The sequence below is a fragment of the Talpa occidentalis genome, unplaced genomic scaffold (genome assembly GCF_014898055.3).
Source record: "Talpa occidentalis isolate TD23 unplaced genomic scaffold, MPIMG_talOcc4v2.1 talOcc4.4, whole genome shotgun sequence".
Taxonomy (NCBI): domain Eukaryota; kingdom Metazoa; phylum Chordata; class Mammalia; order Eulipotyphla; family Talpidae; genus Talpa; species Talpa occidentalis.
The window spans coordinates 105,655,380-105,678,088 of NW_023604295.1; the positions used below are offsets into that span (position 1 = coordinate 105,655,380).

At 35.0% G+C, this 22,709-nt stretch overlaps 1 protein-coding gene across 3 annotated transcripts in view; it reads left to right on the plus strand.

Annotated features, from left to right (window-relative positions):
* DLC1 (DLC1 Rho GTPase activating protein) overlaps positions 1-22,709 on the plus strand; it is a 365,361-nt gene that overhangs the window by 103,415 nt on the left and 239,237 nt on the right. For all 3 annotated transcript variants that reach the window (XM_054700826.1, XM_054700827.1, XM_054700825.1), the window contains exons 3-4: positions 795-944; positions 3,837-3,980. In XM_054700826.1, coding sequence (XP_054556801.1) covers positions 795-944; positions 3,837-3,980 — 294 coding nt within the window. The remainder of the gene's footprint in view (positions 1-794; positions 945-3,836; positions 3,981-22,709) is intronic.

The following is a 22,709-nucleotide window of genomic DNA, read 5'->3' on the forward strand; positions in this document are numbered from 1 at the left end:
TTGGAGAATCCTTGTGTCTTGATTTGAATACACAACAATAGTCACTATTCATGCCCAAGTAACTCTGCATGGTGAATGAGAAGGGTTCAGTAATCCTATATGCAGGAATATTTCCATAAATACTTGCCTAGAATATGGAGAATTCAGAATATATAACTATGATCATTTACAGAAATATATATTATTGTGGGCTCTTATTTTTAAAAAGGGCATGTGACAGATAAAAAGCTTTAAAAGCAATATTGACAGTGACATAGTCTAAAACAGTAGATAAATGGCCCAATGCAAAATAAGAGTCAAAAACAGCCACAGCACAAACTGAAAACCTGCTTTGTTTTATTCTTTTCCCATTATCCATATATTCAGAAATATTCTTCTAAAAGTGTTCTCTTGTATATATCTTTAAAAGTCTCAATGTCTAATCATAATTACTGATACGTTAAAATGGACTTGTACTATAACAAAAGAAGTGGACTGTATAACTTTTCCCAAAAATAATTAATTGGAAAGTAGTAAATATGTATCAGTACTCATTAATCTGATACTTCTTTTTTCTGTACTTTGCTCCAGAAGATATATATTTAATATTCATGTAAAGTGCTTTTTTGGCATTAGATCAGTATCTTCTCAGTGAAGAGCCCTTTGATGAAACAGAGTAGAACTTCCTTTCTCCTTTAAGTAGAAGACTGCCTACTTATTCAGTGTCCTTTCTGTCACATTAAAGAACAGGGAACTTTTTATTCTTCCCAAGAAATAGCCTTTCAGATTCAGTAACAACATGTTCTGTTCCTCAGGAAATAAAAGAAGATCGAGATAGGGCGCGGCTGGACTCCATGGTTCTGCTAATTATGAAACTGGACCAACTCGATCAGGACATTGAGAATGCGCTCAGCACCAGCTCCTCTCCATCCAGCACACCAACAAACCTGCGGCGGCATGTTCCTGTGAGCTTTCCACTTTCCACTTTGCCTGTTAGAATGAAGCCTCTTTATTTTACAAAGTCTTGCCATCTTTGATGGCAGCATCTACCTATATCTGACCCTAGTAGTGTTCCATGAAGATCACCCAAATAATTCTTTGATCCATGCAGGGTCCATAAGAGACCTATGTTATTTAAACAAAAATGGTTACTAATAGATAAGGAGGATCACCTTGTGAGATTGTTTTCTAGTGATCAAATCCTCTTCATTGTACCTTATTTCCTTAATTAACAGTCTTCAACAATATGTTTTAAATGCCTTGGCAAAGCTAAGTCTATCTTAGTTGATATTTTATTTCCAGTGTCCCACAAATTTACATTGAACACAGGAGATGTCTAGTAAATATTTTCTTTGTGGGTGGATGGAAGGAAGGATGGCTGAATGGTTGATGGATGGATGATGGGTGGGTGGGTGGGTGGGTGGGTGGATGGATGGATGGATGGATAGATGGACAGATGAATGAATGGATGCTGCTGAAGTCACTCAGTACTCTACAATAAAGAATTTAGATGACAATTTAACTTGAGAACACTCTAAACTTCACTCTGAAATACAATAAGTAGAACAGAGTAAAATTTTATTTTACTTTTTATTAATTTTATATAAGACAGACACTCCTCTGAGATTCTGACATTTAAAATAAAATTTGGAGACTCAGATTCCAGGACCAGCTATACACCTTACATACTTAATATTAGCTTTACAATAAATGCCTTAGTTTGTACACTCTAGAAAATGAGATAAGATACTTTTATAAACTAAGTCGTGAATACATTCTTAGTCTATTACTTTTGTTATGTAATAAGAAATACATTACATCAAGACCAAGGGGATGGAAAACTCTAAATAGGAACACCTACTGTATCAGAATCTTTGATTAATATAGTTCTATTATTGATTCTGAAATCATTCAAGAATCATTCTGATTATGGGGCAGAATATTTCAAAGTAAATAATCAAATTAATTTGATTCCTTCATTGATAGTTGTTGCTCCATCATCTCTCCACAACCCATCTCCTATCTGAAAAATTCATTTACCAATCAAAGTGTATAGGTTGTTTCCATATCGTGAGCAGTGTGAATTATGCTGCAACTAATATAGGATTTCAGATATCTCTTCAAGATACTGATTTCATTTCCTTCATGTATATACTCAGAATGGGATTACTGAGTCACACAATAGTTCTCTATTTAATTTTTGAGGAACCTACATACTCTTTGTCTATAGTGGCTGCACCTTCACATCCTCTTCAACACTTATTAACTCTTATATTTTTTTTCTTTGTAATAGTCATTCTAACAGGTGTGAGGTGATATCTCCTTGTGATTTTGACTTGCATTTTCTTTATGATTAGTGAGTTTGAGTGTCATTTCATGTAACTGTTTGTCATTTGTATGTATTCTTTGGGAAAATGTCTATTCATGTCTTCTACCCATTTTTTAATGGGATTGTTGTTTTTTACTATCAAATTGTATTAGTTCCTTATTTTTTAAATATTAACCCCTTATCTTACATATCATTTGTCAATATTTTCTCGCATTTCATAGTTTGACTTCTCATTCATCTCATTGTGTCTTTTGCTAGGCAGAAGCATTTTCATTTTATACATTCCACTTGTTTACTTTTGATTTTGTCCTGGTTCTTTTGGTGTCAGATCCAAAAAGTTGTTGTTAAGGTCAAGGTCAAGAAGATTTTCTTCTATTTTTCTTCTAGGGGTTTTATCATTTCATGTCTTACACTTGAGTCTTTAATTTATTTTGAATTAATTTTTATGAGTGACATAAGATAGAGATGGGGTCCAATTTCATTCTTATACATGTAAATACCCAGTTTTCCCAACACCTTTTATTGAAAAAAATATCTTTCCTCACTGTGTATTTTTAGTGAAGTTGTCACATATTATCTGATTGTATATGCAGAAGTCTTTTTATGGACTATCTATCATGTTCCTTAGGTCAATGTGTCTGTTTTTATACCAATACCATACCATTTTAATTGCAATAGGATTGTAATATAGTTTATATTAGGATGTGTTATGTCTCTATTTTTGTTCTTCTTCCTCAAGATTGCTTTGGTTGATCAGTGTTCTTTAGTTCCATAGGAATTTGAATTTTTCTATTTCTGTAGAAAATGTCAATGGAATTTTCATAGGAATTTCACTGAATATATATATCACTTCAGGTATCGTAATTTTAACAATATCTGTTCTTCGAAGAACATGAAATATCTTTCCATTACTTTTCCTCTTTAATTATTTTCACCAGTGTCATGAAGCTGTATGCATACTGTTATTATATTGATTTTCAGATGAGAAAATTGAATCCCAAAGCATAATTTCCTCCCTCAAATAGCTTACAGTTTTTTAGATTTATAGATACTTGAGCTAAATGATTCCAGGCCATTGTGATAGGTTTCATCATGGAAATTTAGTGGGTACATAGAAGATTGTATTCTCACGTGCTTATACTTGACCCTATTGTAGAGAGGTGTTAAAGAATTATTCAAGGTTACACAGTCATCACAGGGTGTCTTTGGGCTTCTATTTACTGACTCTTAACTGCAGTGTCCTTGTTGACATCCAATGCATAATAAACTGTTTATTTACTAAAGCAGTATGTTACCTTTTTCTTTTTAGTATTTGCATTCTAAAATTAGAACCTCTGAATAGTACAATCGTCTTTACAAAATAATGCATGAGTTCAGGTGACATGTCAGTGCCAGTTGTCAATAATGTGTTAGTGTGTCAGTGTGTGTTTGAAGGAGGAGTAGGTGAAGAGATACCCATAACAGGGAGAAAGAAATTAGGAAGTATTTACGTGACCTTCATATCAATTCTTTTTTTTTTTCCAAATAGAATCTGGAGCCAGGATCTGAGAGTGGAGCAGATACCACTATAGTAAAGCAGACACAAATAAGTTTGTATTCTAGCACCGAGTCTACTGACCTACCATCTTCCACCACTACAGTGTCCAGTTCGGGAACCAAACCTAAGGCTATGGTAAGTTTAAAATGATAATAGTCAGTTTCAACATTATTTATTATCACCAAGTTAAGAGTTAATATTGATATTGGGGTAATCCATCTATTAGAGTGTGAGTTACAATGACTTGATAGTATTCTGTTAAGTGCCACCCAATATAGGCTATTTACTGGTTTTATAAATAATAAGTACTTCACTGAAACTTAATTATTCCATAATTCCATAATTATTCAAAATATATGGTTTTAAATTTTATTGATGGATACTGAGAAATTTAAAGAACCAAAACTACAAAATCTGGAGATGGATTTCACTGCATTATTATCCTGACCACATAGCTAACTAGTTACAAAAATGACTTTCAAAGATGAGATAGATAAATAAACTTAAAATCATATATATCATACATTCTTACATTTTCTGTGGGTATTGATTACATGTTGCTTGACACAGAATAATTGTTACAAAAAGGTAAACTTCTATCATGATTATGATTTGTTCCATTAACTTTATAATTCTACCAAAATAAATGAAATGGAGAATTACCATATAGACTAATACAGCATGGAGAATTGTGAATAAGAGACATTTTCCTTTAAGTAAAAAGTTGAACTGCAAACAGGAAAGCAGTATTTGACTCTAAGAGGTAACATTTATGGAGGAAGTAATTACTACTTCAAATATCTAAAGTCCCAGCAGCTCCAAAATAAGCTTTCCTAGTTTAGTGAAAATCATAGTGTCATATTATTTTTTTAAATACCCATGTTAGCTTAACATAGAGAAACAAGTTTAAATTGCCTTTCAGATAAAAAGCAAGTCTGAAATAGGACTCAAAAGAAAATACTCTGAATTTAAAAACTACAGATATGTTCAATTATAAGAATATCTAGAGCATGTTTTGATAGAATATGTATGTACTACACACCTATTACATGCCATGCACTATGTCACATAAAAGAGACTCAGAGAGCAATAAAACATATTCTTTGTCTTTAAACAGTTCACATTCTATCCAAGGAAAGTGGACATGTAAGCTATGAGATACAATGACATGCTGTATAGACATTTGGGTACTGTGTATATTGCGAACAGGAGGAACCAGCAACGTACTCAAAATGCTATTTTGTACTATACTAAAAAAAAAAAAAAAAATAACAAGGTCAAAAATAGCATGTGCCAACACGCTAACTCAATGAAAAGGTGTAAAGGTGTTCTTTTTCACAATGGGTAAAGAAGTTTGAAGTGCAAAATTAAAATCGGAACCCAGTGATCTTATTTTTACCACATCCTCATTAAGGAAAAAGATAAAAGCCTTTGAACAGTTTTAATCTGAAGGAATATTTTTTGAAGGTTTGAGAACCATTGAAACAGTGACTTTCTGAACAATGGGGACAGGTGCAGGGCTGACTTGTAAAAGTAGAAAAGAAGGTGAATTCGTATTTGTTTTCTTACAGTATTGTTAATTTTTGGACAGTTGTTTGAGTTCTCCCCTCAGGTATAGTCCCTGTAGGTGAATTCACACTTTAAAGATGTTATTTTTGAATTCATCTTTTAAGCTCCTGCCATTTTCTTAAAAAGCAATTTCACTATGATATTGATTCCATGTTTATCTTTTACTTTAGAATAATAACCAACAGCATCTACTTTTTCTCCTTTAAAACACACATATTTTAGTATGCAATCACCTTGTAATTTACAACAATTTATACAACTCTGTGTGCAATTTTCAGTCTTTCTTTAATAATTGCATGTTTATAAATGTGGCCTGTATATTTCCATTGAAGTTTGTAGATGTTTTTATAGTAACTGCCTTTAGTAAATTTTTGAATGGGAATCATAAAACAGTCATTTGTCCCAGAACTTCATCCCTTAGAGTGTTTTATGGTGGAATCTTTCTCAAATGTTTTATGTTTTACCATATCAATTGACCATACTGCTCACCCACAGAGAAAGTTAAGAAAAACTAAAATGAATTACTAAACAGAAACACTTTTCATACAGCCCAAATCAAGTATTTTCCTGAAAAGTTGTCAAATTTGTATAAAATCAGAAATGAATATGACCCCACCTGTTCAGGTATGAATTGTTACTGGAGTACACAATCACTGCTTTGTCATGATGCCACAACTTTTTAGTCAATAAGCAATGAGAATGATTATGCAATTGACTTGGCCTCCAAACACAATATTCCACTTTAAGACAAGCAAAAACTGCTTAACACACCTTGACCAGAGTCACTGGTAGAGTTAGACAATTGGACATGCAGCCACAGAACTATAGTTCAGGAAAGTTCTCCAGCAAGCCATGAGAAATACCCTGAAAGAATATTCTATTCTCAAAGGCAGTTGGCTTTTGCAAAAATTCTTAAAGAAAATGGTCAATAATGAAGGTAATTTAAAAACCGGGCTTTTGGGCCTCCCCGGTGGTGCAGCGGTTGAGCGCTGGGTTGCAAAGCTGCCCGCAGCCTCTGTAGCGCTGGTTCGATCGCTGGTTCGATAGATCCCTGGTTGCTCCCGGCCACAGGAGGAGGGTCCCACATGGTGCGTAGCCCTCTCCTGCCGCCCGCTGCTCCCCTCAGCAGTGTACTTCGGTCCTTCTGCCTGCTCTGCTCCCCGCTCCGGCTCTGGTGAATTCTCTCACCCCCGCGTGCTTCTGACTGTACCCAGTGCATGTATAAATAAATCTTTAGAAAAAAAATAAATAAAAACTGGGCTTTTGTTTTGGGGGAAGTGTTGTTTTAGTTTTTTATTAATTTATTTATATATACATATATTTTACATAATTATTCATTCTTGTACAATATTTGTTCTCTCCTCTCAGGTGTAGTCCCCATAAAACTCCCACCACCAATTCACCCATGAACCATCATCACAGTCCCTTGTGCTCTTCCCTCCCCTGTTTTGCTCCCTTTCCCTTCCCTACCCCTGCAGAATGTCTCTGATTTATAGGTACCTGTTACTTTTGTTTTTTTATTTATTGTATTATAATTATATTTTTTCTGTTTGCTTATTTGGTTCCCCTCTATATTCCTCCTGTAAGTGCAGCCATCTAATATATTTCTTTTTCCTTCTGAATTACACTGAGCATAATCCCTTCCAGCTCCATCCATGTTGCTGCGAATGGCATGAGTTTATCTTTTTTGATTGATGAATAATATTCCATTGTGTATATCTATCACATCTTGATCCAGTCAACTGGTTTTGGGCATTTGGGTTATTTCTATATATTACCTATTATAAATAGTGTTGCAGTAAACATAGGGGTACAGGTATCCTTTTGAATTAATGTTTTTGTGTCCTTCGGGTAGGTTCCTAGGAGTGGAATTACTGGGTTATATGGTAGTAAATTACTACCATTTTTAGTAGTCTGAGGAACCTCCACACAGCTTTCCATAGTGGTTGGACCAGTCTGCATTCCCACCAGCAGTGTAGGAGAGCTCCTTTTTCTCCATATCCTCGCCAGCATTTGTTGTTGCCAGTTTTTTATAATATGTGCCATTCTCACTGGTGGTATCTCATTGTGGTTTTGATTTGCATTTCCCTGATTATAAGTGATGAACGTTTTTTCATATACTTGTTGCCCATTTGCATTTCCTCTTTGGAGAAGTATCTTTTTAGCTCTTCTAGCTATTTTTTGACTGGATTGTTTACTTTGTTTCTGTTGAGTCCTATGAACTCTTTATAGATCTTTGTGATCAGTCACTTAACAGTTGTAGGGAGTGCAAATATTTTCTCCCAATCAATAGGGTGTCTCTTTGTTTTGGTTAATGTTTCTTTTGCTGCACAGAAGCTTTTGAGTTTGATGTAATCCCAGCTGTTCATCTTTTCCTTGACTTTCTTTGCTTTGGGGAATGAATCCTTTAAGATATTACTGAGATGTATGTCATGTAGTGTTTTGCCTGTATTTTCTTCTGTCTATTTTATGGCTTCAGATCGGATATTCAATTCTTTTATCCATTTTGAGTTGTTTTTTATGCATGGTATGAGGAAGTGTTGTTTTATTTCATGTGTGTGCATTTTTATTTTTTGTTGTTATAGGTGGTATTATTTTTTTGAGTACTCCCTTTTTAACAATAGTTTGAAAATAATTCTTGGACCATGTATAAATTTTGATGTTCCTGAATAGTAATATTGGAGAGACAAATATTATCTATTTCATGAAAGATTAAACAGAAATTTTCTGCTCAATTTAGAGCTTAAAGAATCGATATGTACTAGCAGTCTGGTAGTTTAGGGGATAGAAAACTAGTATCCTACAGAACTATTCTAATCACCATGAACTAAATTTCAATTTTAATATTAAGTAGAAGCATTCAATTCTAAGAACACCTACTTCTAACATCCAACCTTAACGAACTAACTCTCTGCTCTATAATGTCACCTTTTTACAGCCTGCTTACTTTTATTTCAGATTTATTTAATGTTACATTTGATTTGCTGCTGTGAAGTCTATTTTTAATGGTGACTAACTCCCACAAATATTTGGCTTTCCTTTTGTGTGGAAGGTCTCTGGGTTTCTAAGTGCCTATTTTTCAATAAGATTTATTCTTTTATGTTTATTATTAGAATCGGGCCAGTGAGAATTTTCAGAATTTTCACAAATACTACATATATATATATATATATATGATGATGATGAAAATTGAGCATTAAAGTAGGTTTCTGAGATGTATTTCACACAAAAATGAGAAAATTAACTGTGGGATATCCACTAACGAAAAAAAAAAATCAGGGAAAAAAGGTCTAGTACTTGTCAAAAAAACTCATCTATTTCTCTCCCAAGCTCTTTGCTGCTTTGACTGTCTCCAAAGGCCTCTCATACAGACACTTCTGCAAACAACCCGTGAGTGGTCATTGTATCATTTTCTATAAAGGGCTTTGATTCCCTGTATAGCAATATACTGACATCACTTTGGCAAAGCTGTTCAGTTTCTTCAGTTGTTCCATGAAAGATTTTTAAGCTAGACACTAAAACCTCAGAAGTTTAGTTGTTACTCTTTTTCCAAAAGATACTTAAAGGAGTAAGAGTTCATTAGATCACTACTAATCATACATTTATAACGCAAAAAAGGAGACCAAGCCCTAGATAACAAGGAAACAGTATATTTTATTTGTAAAATAAGTAACCAGGAAAATAGGGAGAATTGAGCATTCTGCTGTGTTGAATAATCAAGCTCGTCATTAAGAGCAATGCAAGCATATGTTTTTAATTTAGCCTAAATTCCCCTCCCACCCTCCAAAATTCCTCTAGTTGCCTTATAGTAGGAATTCTAATAACAGTGATGAGACCCTCAATCACTGTGGCATGTTGGAACCACAGCTAGACAGAGCAGCTTTGAGTACATACTAACTGATCTAAAGGAATTTTGGAATACATTGGCATTCATATCAGAATGTACCATATGCTAGAGTTACAAGTTAGAAGACATGAAAAATAGCAAAAATCATTAACCTTAAATACCATATTGCTACAGGGTAAAAAAGACAAATATATCTAGGTGCAGTGGTAGTCCTAATTGCACAGATTAATTAGCCCCTTCATCTTTCCAAAATAGCAATGAAACAGAGGAGAGGGGAAACATCAGGGCATAAGGGCAGACAACATGGTACCAGCCTGCATAGTACCAGCCTTTCAAGAGTGGTTCAGAATAAATGTTCCTACTGGCTGCTAAATGACCAAAATAAAGCCTCAAGAGTATGTCCTGGTGTCCTGATTACTGGTTCATGATCATTCCTAGATGACTTTGAAACAGAAGAGACTCCAGTGCCACAAGCAACCTGATATTTTAATTACTTTGACTGACAATTCCAAAAATGGCATGATCAGTCTAACCTATTGCAGAAGAAAAAAATCTCTCCATGTGACCCTTGAAACACAACTATTTATATATTTATATGATAGTCCTATAGTGAGGTACTTACATACAATCTGTTATCGTGTGCTATTAAGTGATGGGCACCAAAATTGAAAAACAAGCACCTGGATACTGGGTTCAAATCACATTTCAAGCATCACTTAAAGCTTAATTCATATGCAAAATCTTAGTAATAACTCTATATTGTTTTACTAGGGTATTATATATTATCTTTTGCTTAAACTGTTAGTAATTTTTAACAAATCTGATAATTTCCCATATTCTGTCCATTATATAACAAAAAATAGAGATAAAGTTTTGGGTTTTTGTTTTGTTTGTTTTTTACTAATAGGAACTGCAAACATCCCTCCTTTTTACTGAAGTCTTGGGGGCAAAATGATAGATAACATATAAAATTGACTAGCATTTAATATTTAAGAATATGACATACAATAAGAAAATAGCATAGTAAAGTAAAAATGACACAAGTAAGATTTGTAAAGAAAATTTAGTCAACCTCTTCTGAAACATCAAAGAGTTAAATTAGTACCATTTACAAGTAAATGCAAACAAAAATGTAATGTTCTTAAGAAAATTACCTTTGATTGCAATGCCTTTGAATACAGCAATTTAACTTTGACATAGCTAAGCAATAACATTAAAAAGAGTGTGTATTTTTAAAGAAGTATTTGTCTTTGTTCACTGAGGCCCTCATTGTTTTTAAGAAAGAAAAATAAGACAAAAATTCTAGTTCTTTAAAAGAAAAACTGAGACACCAGAGAACTGGAAAAGAAGGAACTCATTCTGTGACTATAACAAGATTTTTCTTAGAATTCTATAGGGTACTTCACATATCGGGATTTTGAAATACTAAATGGATAGGTAACTCATTAACCTGACGCTTTGAAAAAGAGAAACATTTTACATAGGCATTTGCTTTTATATTTTAAATAAATTTTAAAACTTCTCATTCCTTGTGTTTGAAGATACTGACATCTGTTTCCAATCCAATTACATGTTAATTCATGATGGTCTTGTTTGGGGTGGGTTATTTGATCTCCCCCAATGACTTCCTCATTGTAGGGTCGGGACTGGAAGGACACAGAGCAGGTTTTCTGATCCAGCAGACCGGGTAAAGGAGGAGTCAGAGTCCTCAGTGGTTTTTGCAGGTCTTTTATTGGGGTTTACCCGGTACACAGCAGGCAGGGGTGCTGGGGGGCCGGGAGGCTGGCAGGCCTCCTGAGCCCCCAGCAAGTCTTCACTCTATCTGGGTTCTCCTGCGTTCTCCGCTTCTTTCTCAGCTTCTGCTACTTCTTTCTCGGCTTCTCTTTCTGCTTCTGCTGGCGTCCCCGTGACGCCGCCCTTAAAAGCCCAGTCTCAGCCGAGGTGAATCCCATCTACCTATGCCCACACCCTACTCCAGGTGCCCGCCATCAGGCATGCATTCAGGACCGCAAGGATCCATCATCTATCCTGATGGCGGGAAGGCAGAAAAGCCTGACATATTTCCTTACCCTACACTTATATAAGCCTTTTACTTTGAATTTAGGAGTTTTATTTTGCCAAGAGTATGTAGAACTTGTACCCAGATACACTGATCCTTAATATATACTAAACTTTGAGCACATAGTATTCAAATAATTTTTTGAGTTGGCAAAAATGTTTTACTGTCTTGTGTTTGTATTTACTATCTTATTTGTGATAATCTAATTGATTAAATGTCTGAAACAGAATTCCTAAAACCCAAACAAAGATGGAAAAAAGGAACACACATGAATTATGGGAGGGTTAGAATTGAATTGATTCTGTTAGAAAAAGACAATTTTCAAAAATCACTGCAATCTAAGGTTTGGTCATATGAATAGTTCTTTTGTATGTTATCATCATTACAATGAGAAAATTTTAGTTTTTCCATGTGTTGATGTTCCTTCTTGAATCCAGCTCATATTTCCTTCCAAGAGAAATAACAACTTTCAGTTATTTCTGGGCAATGTAAAATGGGCAGCCAGCAGCATGCCACATCATAGCAACCAAGAATATAATTCATAGCACTGAGCAGTAATAATAATCGGTAAGCCATTTTCAGTCCTCACATCATTTCAAACCTGCTTGTCTCAAAGCTCTAATTACATCTTCAATATGTTCCTATTTTTTTCTACTTTCATGTGAATATTCAATTAGCAGTTCTACAGGGTTTACACAGAGGGCCTTCTTGACTATTTTTTGAACTGTCAACTACATACCAGATTTCTAAATTAGAAAATATAAACATCAACCAAGTATTTGAGTTTTCTGAAAATCACATGTCTAAACATTTTGGACTTATGTAGTAAAAATATGAAAATAAGGGAATTATTTACTCTTTATCTTCAAAGTGTGCTAAGACTATCAATATTGAAAAATACCCATATTCTTGACTGTTCTGGGCATGTAATAAGCAATAATTTGCTAGTCTTTTTTTAAGTCAGCAGTTCACATTTTTTGGCTTATTGTTGGCACTATCACTTTTTATTGATTTTCTATTCTTCCTAAAGTAACAATTTGCTATAATCCAGAATATTTCTGCATTAGTAAACTCCTTCTAAGGAAAATCAACTGATGTTCATGAAAATAACTGTTTCCTCTTTGCTGTATATTGCTCTCCCCATTGTGCTGTTCTGTTGATTCATTTTGAAGGCCCCATCTTTGTACAAATATAATAATTTGTTAAATGGGCATTTATCAAATTAGTCATAATGTGAAATGCAGGCACTCATACAAACAAGCAATAGTTACTGAATAAATCAGAACTGTTCAGACTGCTCTCTGGGGCACTGCTGGCGCTGCCTCCCCACACCTGCCCTGGCCAGACTCATTTATTTTTATGTCTGTTATATATTGACCTTCTGAATAAGATCGTCTTTGATCAAATCCATAGCATACATTTTGTTTCAATTCTACCTAAACAAATTATGGGGCCAAGGAAAATGAAGACTTTTTTTTTCTATGAGTTCAGGCAGTCTCTGATATATGTCTACTTGATTTCCAAGAGTATCCTGGTGAGGCTGCCCCCAAAACTTCCCTATTGCTATGGTAGTATATTAATGCCTACAGTTTCATTATCACTGAGTCCTGAACTCTGGAGGGGCAATAAGAAGCAAAAAAGGATGAGAGAACAGGTTCTAAATTATAGTAACTCAACTTAACCCACATCATTAGATTTGAAGTGCAAAACAAATGCTATATATCAGAATACTAGCTTATAGACAAATAAGTTTGCTTTTTACTAACTTTATTCCTATGGAGGAGTAATCATTTAAAATAATAGCTGAACATTTAGATAACTATTTAACTTTTTATTTGTAATTTTGTGGATATATCAAAATTATGTGATTCACTTCCCTACTTGTAACACATTTGTGTTTTTTTCTACATTAAATGCAATATTGTATGTATAACACTTTCATGGGCAGATCTACACATGTTTTGTCTGCATTTGTACTATTCTCTTAGGTAGTTCCATAGACCAAAAAGGAATTGGAGAAAGTAAAGATCACTGGGGAACATGTTGGAGTTTAGCTACCATATCTCTTATTTCCTTACTGTGGACTTTATATTTCAATTTGTGCAGGTCACTTTGTTTTTCTACAGCCTCTGGAAATGCAAGAACATTTTTAGGTTCTCCTGGCTAAAGCTTGCTTATACCTCTAGTCAGCCCTCTGAATAGTTCCTTAAGTGATACATATCACGCAACTCTGATCCATAACAAACACTAACACTCTCTTTTTCCATGAAAGATCTATGTATCAGGATGATGACTAATAAGTCACATCACCTTTGGCTCATCAATCTAGGGGGCCTGGTCAGGCTCCTGTGTCCCACATGCTATAGTGGCATATACCACCTCCTGCGGGTGTGAAGAGTTCCTTTGAAGTTCCTTTAACCAGTCATGAAATGAAAGCAGACACACTACTAACTCTTCCTTATAGAACAAGATGTGGCGAGAACTTGTGGCACTCCTGACTCTCTCTCTCCAAAATCACCAGTTCCTGAATTATCTGATTCCTAATCTTACTGCATTCTTCAGGGGAGTAAGAGGATGAAAAGTCCTCTAATACATTCTCCTCGAAATAATTTTTTTGCAACCTCTACCTTTTTTGTCTATCTCACAACTCAGTTTGACATCAAACATGTTACCTTAGGATTAGGTCAAAACTTAATTTTAACTCCTAACACAGGGATCTACTTCCTCAGCTGCTATTAGGAATGCCAGTGGTACCAGGCAAAACCTAGGAGTGCCCAGGGGACCCCAAACTGTTAAGGGGAAAACTTATGTTGCCAGTTCTAAGGGTAAGTGCCCACCTATGCACATAAAAGTGAAGTAATCAAACTCTAGTGCGCCAAACAATTTTAATTGGTAAAAGACTCAAAGAGTATAAAGAAAAGGAGTAAGGGAGAGGGGACTTCAAAATACAGACTCCCAGTCAAACTCTGAAATTTTCAGCAAAACAGGCAGGGTCCAAAGTAGAGCAACCAAGGCTCTATAGCAGAGCCACCAGACAACGAATCCAAAGCACCTCCCAGCAGGAAACAAGCAAGAGATTGGGCAGGGTCCAAAAAGCTGGGACGGGAGGAAAGAACCACATTTCAAGACATATTTCCCAAACTGAATCCAACACGAGGTCAAGATGGCAGCTGCCAGAATCTCTCAAGAGAATGGAGTCTTACGACCCGCCAAAACACTGAGGCTGGAAAGGAGACAGTGGAACAATGTATTTTCAGTGTTTTATATCCAATATGGTCACTCACCTCTGCCCCTAGTTCCCAGCAACAACACCCAAGCAGGAAGTCAGCTTGCTGGGAGCTGAAGTGCTAGGTGCCTGAGGTATGGGCAGTGTGGAGATGGGGTGGGTTCTGCTTAGGACACCCTTGGGCAACAGGGAGTCCTGTTCCTGTCACCCCTGCCTGCTTCCCAGATACTGGCTGTCGCACTTCCTCCACTAACACCAGGAACATATTTTCTGTCTGTTGCCGTCTGATAAATAAGAACACTTAGAGCAAAATAAAATCACAGTTTCAAAGTTATGATGGGATTTTTGCCATTCACTAAACCTGTACTGAGATGGTACTAAAAACAGCCACCCACAGCCCAAACTACAACTCTTCAGTTTCTTGACGGATCCTACAGAAGTCAGAGTTTATATCCCTAAAAGGGTTAGGGTAGGGGAATATTAAACAATGCGTTTTCTCTGACTACATCAAATTAGCACACATATTTACCAGTGACATGTTAAAACATTACAAAATAGTTTGTATTTTGACTTACAATAAATTGAGCCATGGAATAGCAAATGTGAATACAATTTATCAGTTTGGTAGACTTCAGGTAATTTTTTTTTGATTTGTAGTCCATGTGACATAATATTTTTTCTCTTTGGGGCCTTGTTTCTTCTTTAGCTCTAATAACTCTAATGAGTGACTTTCTCAGAAACTGGAAATGCAATGGTACAATGACAAAAGACAGTTTCTGCCTGGATAGCAGTATGGAAACTCATATTGGGGCTAAGATCTAGAAGCCGAAGCAGCTTTTTAAGAATGACAGAGGATGGATTTCAGCAATAAGTACTCCTGCTGGACTTCAACAGTCAAGTCAGGCATGGGTGGAGAGAATGAGGTCAGGCTGACTGCAGGAAGTAAAGATGATATATTCTGACTTAGGAGCTGTGTGTGCAATAGACATAATACCCCAAGGGTATTTACTTATATTCACAGTCACACTGTGATTGTTTTTCTTAACTTTTTGAAAGAAAACTAAATGTACTTTTCTCTTACAAAATACTTATGAAACTTTTATTAAAATATTGTCATCAAACCAGACACTAATTGCTATAGCTAGGTCCAAACTTTGATGCTATTTAAAAGCAGGAAGCACAAAATTAAAATGATTTCAGTATTTTTCATGACTATTGGCATCATATATTCATTATTTTCACCTAGCCTTTCCTAGTGTAATTCTGAGTTACACAGAGTAAATAACATTGCTGATTAACTGGTGTAATGAATATTGTCATAATGGATTATCATCATTCCATTTGCTAAATAAATTGGAAAGAGCATTATAAGGATATGACAATATGACCCCCTGTACATACTTTCAATTCAATTCAGTTTTGTTCAATTTTTTAGTAAGTTAAGCACATAAAGGAAGTACTGTTACTCTTTCAAGCCAGTCAAGGGCTTTCAATATTTATATAAACAAAAGAAATATGTGTAAAATCTGATGTCTGAATTCAAAATAGATCTAAATAACACAATTTTGAAAGTTTTGTACTTAAATAAAATTACATATATGTATTATTTGTGTATATATGTCATACATTTCCCATGGAAAAATCATTCCATGATTTTTGAGTTGTGATTTATGTAATGCATTTTATGATACATAAGCTGTTCCTCCATCCCAAACAGCTATTTTGGAGAATGACTAACATTTAATCTCTTTTTGGATCAAAAGTTTGATTATCGTGTATATTATTTTTAGATATTGTATCTCACTCCATGAGAAAGCCAGTACACCACTGGCTTAAACTTCTGCAGTCTATAGATAATTGCTGGAGAATCTTTTTAAAGGACTTTCTTCTCTGATAAGAAAACAGTACAGGGAGGCTCTTATAATTACTGAATAATTTTTTGTTACAGTGGGGACCTCTTACACCCTGAAAATAGTAATATACAAACTAAAATTGTCTCATCGTTAAAACTAAAGAATAAAAAAAAAACATGGTAATTGCTGTACCTTGCTTTTTGTTTTCATGTTTGCTTTGCTGTTTTGTTTCTTTCAGAATGCTGCCATCTTCTGGTCAAACTGTAGATCGCTTCACACACGAGATTGACGATTTAAGACAATTTATTATAGGTTCATAAATTGATAAATTCACCTTTATAATTAGCAGTCACCTATTTAAGTTTTATGCCTCCAGTATTCTAGAACTAGCTATATTTACCAGACATTCAGGAACTTTAAGAAGTTAAATTCAAGAGGATATTTCAAGACTTGTAACGCCATCAAATATTGCATAGCAAACACACGTGAAAGTACAGAGAAGGCACAGCAACTCTATAGAATATATTTGAGTTCGTTCTATCTCTATAAGCCTCTTTGGCTAGGTGTGGTTAAGAAATTTTGATGTGCGCTTGATATTTTAATTTCTACAAGGTTTTGATTTTCTCTCTTTTTTTTAAAGATTTATTTTATTTATTTATGCATACAAGAATTGGGGTGTAGGCCAGTGGTGCAGAAGGTGAGAGGATTCACCAGAGACAGAGTGGGGAACAGAACAGGTGGATTGACTGAAATACATTGCTGACGGAAGCAGCAGGTAAGACGGGAGAGGTCTGCTGTGCTATATGGGTTAGCTCCCTGGCTGGGGATTAAATTTATGCTGCAGTGGCTGGTGATAGCTTGATGGTGCTGAGACTTAACCCCTGCACTACCAGGGAGTCCCTATAAGATTTTAATTTTTGAAGTGGATCACCTTAAAAGAATATTTTTATAATATTTTATAAAATCCCTTACTCAAATAATGTCTTCCTTATATCAAAGCAGACTTTTGTGGCTGACACCTATCTTCTTGTCATAAAATTTTTCATATATGACCTCTTATAATTATTTGTTAAATGGTATTAATTTAAGACTAGTTTTGATATATATATGATGAATATCTAATTCAACATTCAAGGCTTTATTCCTTTTTATTTGTTGACTGAACAAAAATTGGAACTTACTATATATATTTTAATATATATATATATATATATATATATATCTTACTATATATCAATCACCATGATGCTAAAAATTCAAAAAGAAGTAAAATGCCATCCCTGGACTGAAAAATGTGCAACTTAGTAGATTCCCTTAACCCAACCTTCACTGTACCACACTGTCCTTAAGTGACACATCAGAAACATTTTAATCTACCAAACCCAGAGTTAGTAAATCACCATGCTAGCATGTGAAATATCCAAGTCTCATTTTGTCACTAGTGATTTCTACCATATTTTCCCTCATCATATTTACAATCTGCTGACATGTATAATCCACAACAAAAACCCATGAAATTAGCCCCAGTAATCAATATTTAACAGAAGTGTCTTAACACAGTGAGACCCATCGAGGAGTCACTCAATAAGAACGAGGATTAGGGCCTCCCTGGTGGCGCAAGGGGTTAAGACACAATCTATATAGCTCACCACAGCCACTACAGCACAAGTTCGATCCCCGGCCAGGGAGGTGACCCACATGGCACAGCAGACCTCTCCTGACTCGCCCGCTGCTCCCCTCAGCAGTGTATTTCAGTCGATCTAGCTGTTCTGTTCCCCACTCTGTTTCTGGTAAATCCTCTCACCCCCCAAAACTCTAGCCTGTATCCCAGTTCTTGTATGTATAAATAAATAAATCTTTTTTAAAAAAAAAAAAGAACGAGGATTAAATAATGGCTAAAAAGAGCAATCTTGCCTTGCATCTGTCATGCCAAAGACCTCTGCAGGTGAAAGTAAGCAGCTATTTTTTCAGAATTTTGGAATAATGTGAGACAGATTCCTCAAGAAACATGTAAATTGTACTGGCAGCTCTGAATTGCCAATCTCCTGTACTAGTTATGAATCCATAAAACAAAGTATCCTCTCCTCTCTCCCACACACCTTTCTGTCTTAAATTTTAACATTTCTAACTATTACATCAAAGTCACACTTCATATTCTAACTAGACTGCCTTGCTCATATTCATAAATTGCTGATTTAAAGGGTCAATCATAGCAGGAAGAATAGGAAAGGTGCTGTGCTTTAGAGTGGGGAGTGAGTCCCGGAGTCAGCTGTGTTTCCTCAGGATGCCAGCCCTTGGGGGTTGCTCTCCAGAGCTTCCTTCCAGGCAGGAGGGATGAGGAATGCATGTCCTTCACAAGTCCCCCCAGCTTTGTCTTATTTCACTCACAGCACTCTACTGTTTTTCCCTTTACGAAGATCACATGCCCCATTGAATGGTCACTACTGGATCATGTGAAATGCTCTCCATATCTCTGCAATAGAAAATATACACCTCTGTACAGACTTTAAGCCTCAGAACTCATGTGATCATTGCTTCACAGTCAAACTATCCTTTCCACCTAGAAGGCAGGACTAAGATTGCATGAAAACAGCTTTTCTTCTTTCTCATGCTTTTACTTGAGCAGTAGAGTACAATATAAAATTTTTTCAGGATTCATGCAGGAGAAATATTAGAAGAAAATTAGAAAATCTATAAGTCAATTTAATAATTTATTCTAGATATTAATATTTCTTGATAGTTTTGAGATGACATTGTGTAGTAAATAATTCAGATAATAAATATAATAGAATATATTTTTATTTATATTCTCTCATTTTCTAATCAAATAACATTGTTCTATGTTAGTTACCTGTATTTTATTCTCTTCTTTCAATTAAAATGGTAGCCAAACTTCAAAGTATAGAAATTATTTTTAAATTCTTATCACATGGCAAAAAAGTGGTTGTTGAAATTTCCCATATAGATAGCAGGTTTCAAGAATTTAGAATTGAGTCAACTCACCCTTTGACCCCGCTGGTCAGAGGTTAAATGGAAGCTTGGGTTTGGAGTGTTTGCTGTGGAGAATATAAGTCCATATCAAAGCACACAACCATTGACATTGTATTTCCAGTCCTTTGAGACTTATATAAGAGGCAAAATTTTAAATATTACAAATCACAAATTAAAAAAAGATGTAAGGCTGTTTCATTTATTGCATTTCTGCACATACCTTTCAGTAGCAGATATCATAGGTACATATATAATTTGTCCCTCATCAATACTTTTTCTGTGTTATTACATTCTTTTGGAAATTTGTTAGATTTAGATAAAATTTTAATAAAAAAATCCAAACCTGGAAATTATAGTAAAATTTCCATGAATCAAAGCAGTACAGATGTACAAGATTATTCTTAACATTTGATAAGGCAGTACACACTATATGCAAATGTTTTTACATATAAAGATAAAACTTAGATGTTTTATCTTTTTCTTTAGTATTTATGACAAGTTAGTTTTAAAATATTTTTATTTTGATTAAATAAATAATTTAACCAACCACTGTTAAAAGGGTATTCTGGAAAATTAAAAAAGATTATGGAAGTATATCTCTGTAGATATCTGTACATCTCTTAGCAAAATTCATAGCAAATCTACCACTGAGAGCCATTACTAGGCCCTTACTTATATAGTAGCTTATCTTTACAAGGAGTGCATAAAATTGTTTTTGGTGAATCAACAATAATTTTCAATAGTATATTTGTATTTTGTTTAAATTTTATGATAAATCATTCTTTGAGCTGAATTGTTTTCCGAAATTTTCTGTACTAAGTTGCACTAAGGAGAAACATCTGTGTCACTGAGAAAGGGACCAAGACAATTGGGTTAACTAAGATCAACAGCCCAAAAAGAACATCCTTGTTCTACATGTCCATGCATAAGATAAGGAGCAATTTGCAGAGGCAAATTCCCAGAAAGACTGGAATATTCAACCTCAGGGAAAAGTGTAAGATGAAGGAGCCTTTTTATCATCAGAGAAAACCCACAGCACACTTTTGTATTCAAAATGACACTAATGAATGTGGTCATTATCTGGAAAGACATGGATTATGAAAAAGATTAATAATCCACCCCTCTTTGCATCCATCTTAATAACTGTCATGAAGGTTCAGCTGTAGCCATCTTTCTGCTTTCTGTTGCTGTGCCTCTTTGTACTCTGTTCTCTGAGTCCCCACTCCTGTCTGTATCCATAATGGATACAGGTCATGTGTTAATATATCCCAACCATCTTGCCTCATTAGGAATATTCAAATAACAAAGATTATAAATTAGAAATACATATGTTCCTGGAAAATTTGTTTCTGTGGTTTCTTCTTACATTTTAAAAGGACAAAGGACAGGTTTATTAGGAAAAGGAGACACTGCATAGTTACAGGCGGCCAGGGAGAAGAGCTACTTCTGTGGTTTCTTATGAGCTTGGCACCTGGACCTCTTTCTAGATGAGTAGAAGATCTTGTGGTGAACAGAATACTAAGAATAGTCAGTCAAACTTATTCTTTTAAAATGGAGTATCCCATGTAGCTCTATTAAATTTCCCATTTCTATGAATGGCATGTTTTCTCGTACTAGAGAAGAAGAAATACTTTAGCATTCAGTCAAAATATGATAGAAAGTTCATGAACTGAACTGTTTGTTTTATAATTGTAATAATTCAAATGTCAGAAAGTAACCATCACTGTTGCATCAATACTGAATGAAAACACTTAAAGGAGGGATTTCTACACTGTGTTGGCGCCTCAAGAAGAAAGGAGGTTCTTCCCACGTCACCATAGAAGAATTTGTTTGGACGTTTACTTGGAATGCTAGTGCTCTGACCACCAATCCTTGAACAATACCACTGTTTGTGTACAAAGTGGTCATAAACAGGCTACAGCAGAAACAGTGATTTATATTGATTGCAATTCTCTCTATATAAATATTTAATTTTTATTAGCAATTATTTAAGGACATCATGATTTTGAACATTTCACTTGGAATTTTCTGGCACTTTTAAAATGATCTCTGATAAAGGTCAATTCTCTGAAATTAGTATGTTATTTTCCACTATAAAAACCACACAGATATTTTATAAAGGAGTAAAACATGGAATGTGAATGGTAATAAGGTGTAACTATTTCCCAATGAGCAAAATCTCCAAGTGTAGGCCAACTGAATGATCTCTCAATCTATTTTAACACATTCTTATATCCCTCCATTGATTCCTATAAATGTATTTTCAAGAGAAACCGTCTCTTAAGAATGAATTATTATAGTTCCACAGCTCCTTTTATGATGTGCTTGCTCAGCAACAAAGGTTTTTTTTAGGTGGCAAATATTATCTTCTGGTGATTTGGATTCTGTTTACCTATTCAGTAATAATTGAGCGTCTACTATGTACCAAGCATTGTGCTACATACTATATAAATAATAGACTTCCTTAGGGAATTTAACTTATTTTTCTACCAAAAGCAATCATATAAAGGAAAGATACTAAAAATGTAAGAAGAATAAGTAGGCTAACGTGTAAATGCTGTAGAAATACCAAGGGAATAAGACAAGAACCAGCCAAGAGTTGCCAATTTAACAACAACAAAAATACAAAAAAAAAAAAACAGATCTTTGATGATTTTCATCCTTTTTTTCTTTTGCCAAAGTCAAAAATAGTAAACTTACTAGATAATGAGAGGTGGTAGATGAGTAGATTGAACAGAAGGAATGAAAAAATTTGAAGCTATACCACATACAGCAATTCTGCTCTATGGTCAGCACTCTGGGAGAGTTGAAGACGCAGTCCAAGTTCTCTAGGTACCTAGGGACTATGGGATACACATGTGAACATGAATACACATGTGAACATGAATTAGAACAGCATGGCCATGCATGTCCCCAAATAGTTGAGCAGGAAGAGCATTGCTAATATCGGTGCTGCATATCTTTGCTCACATAAAAACTTCCATTTGCTGTAGAAACTGTGAACCATCCAACACTCATCTGCCTTTATGGGAGGGATGTTTAGCCTGGAAATTCATAGTATATGTTCTCATACCACACCACCTAGGTTCACTTCCCAGGACTGGTATGTATCAACTCAGTACATAGGTAAGTTCAGCAGACCCTTGAATGAAATGGTACTGTTCGACATTGTTTCATTATAATTTTCATGCGGAAAAAAGATCCCACTGACATTGAATGAAAAGACATTCATTGCTCCAGGACCTGCCTTAGTTTTACATCTTCTTGCTCCAAATAACTGTTTCCAAGACCCAGTTTGTACATTCAACTAGGGCCCACT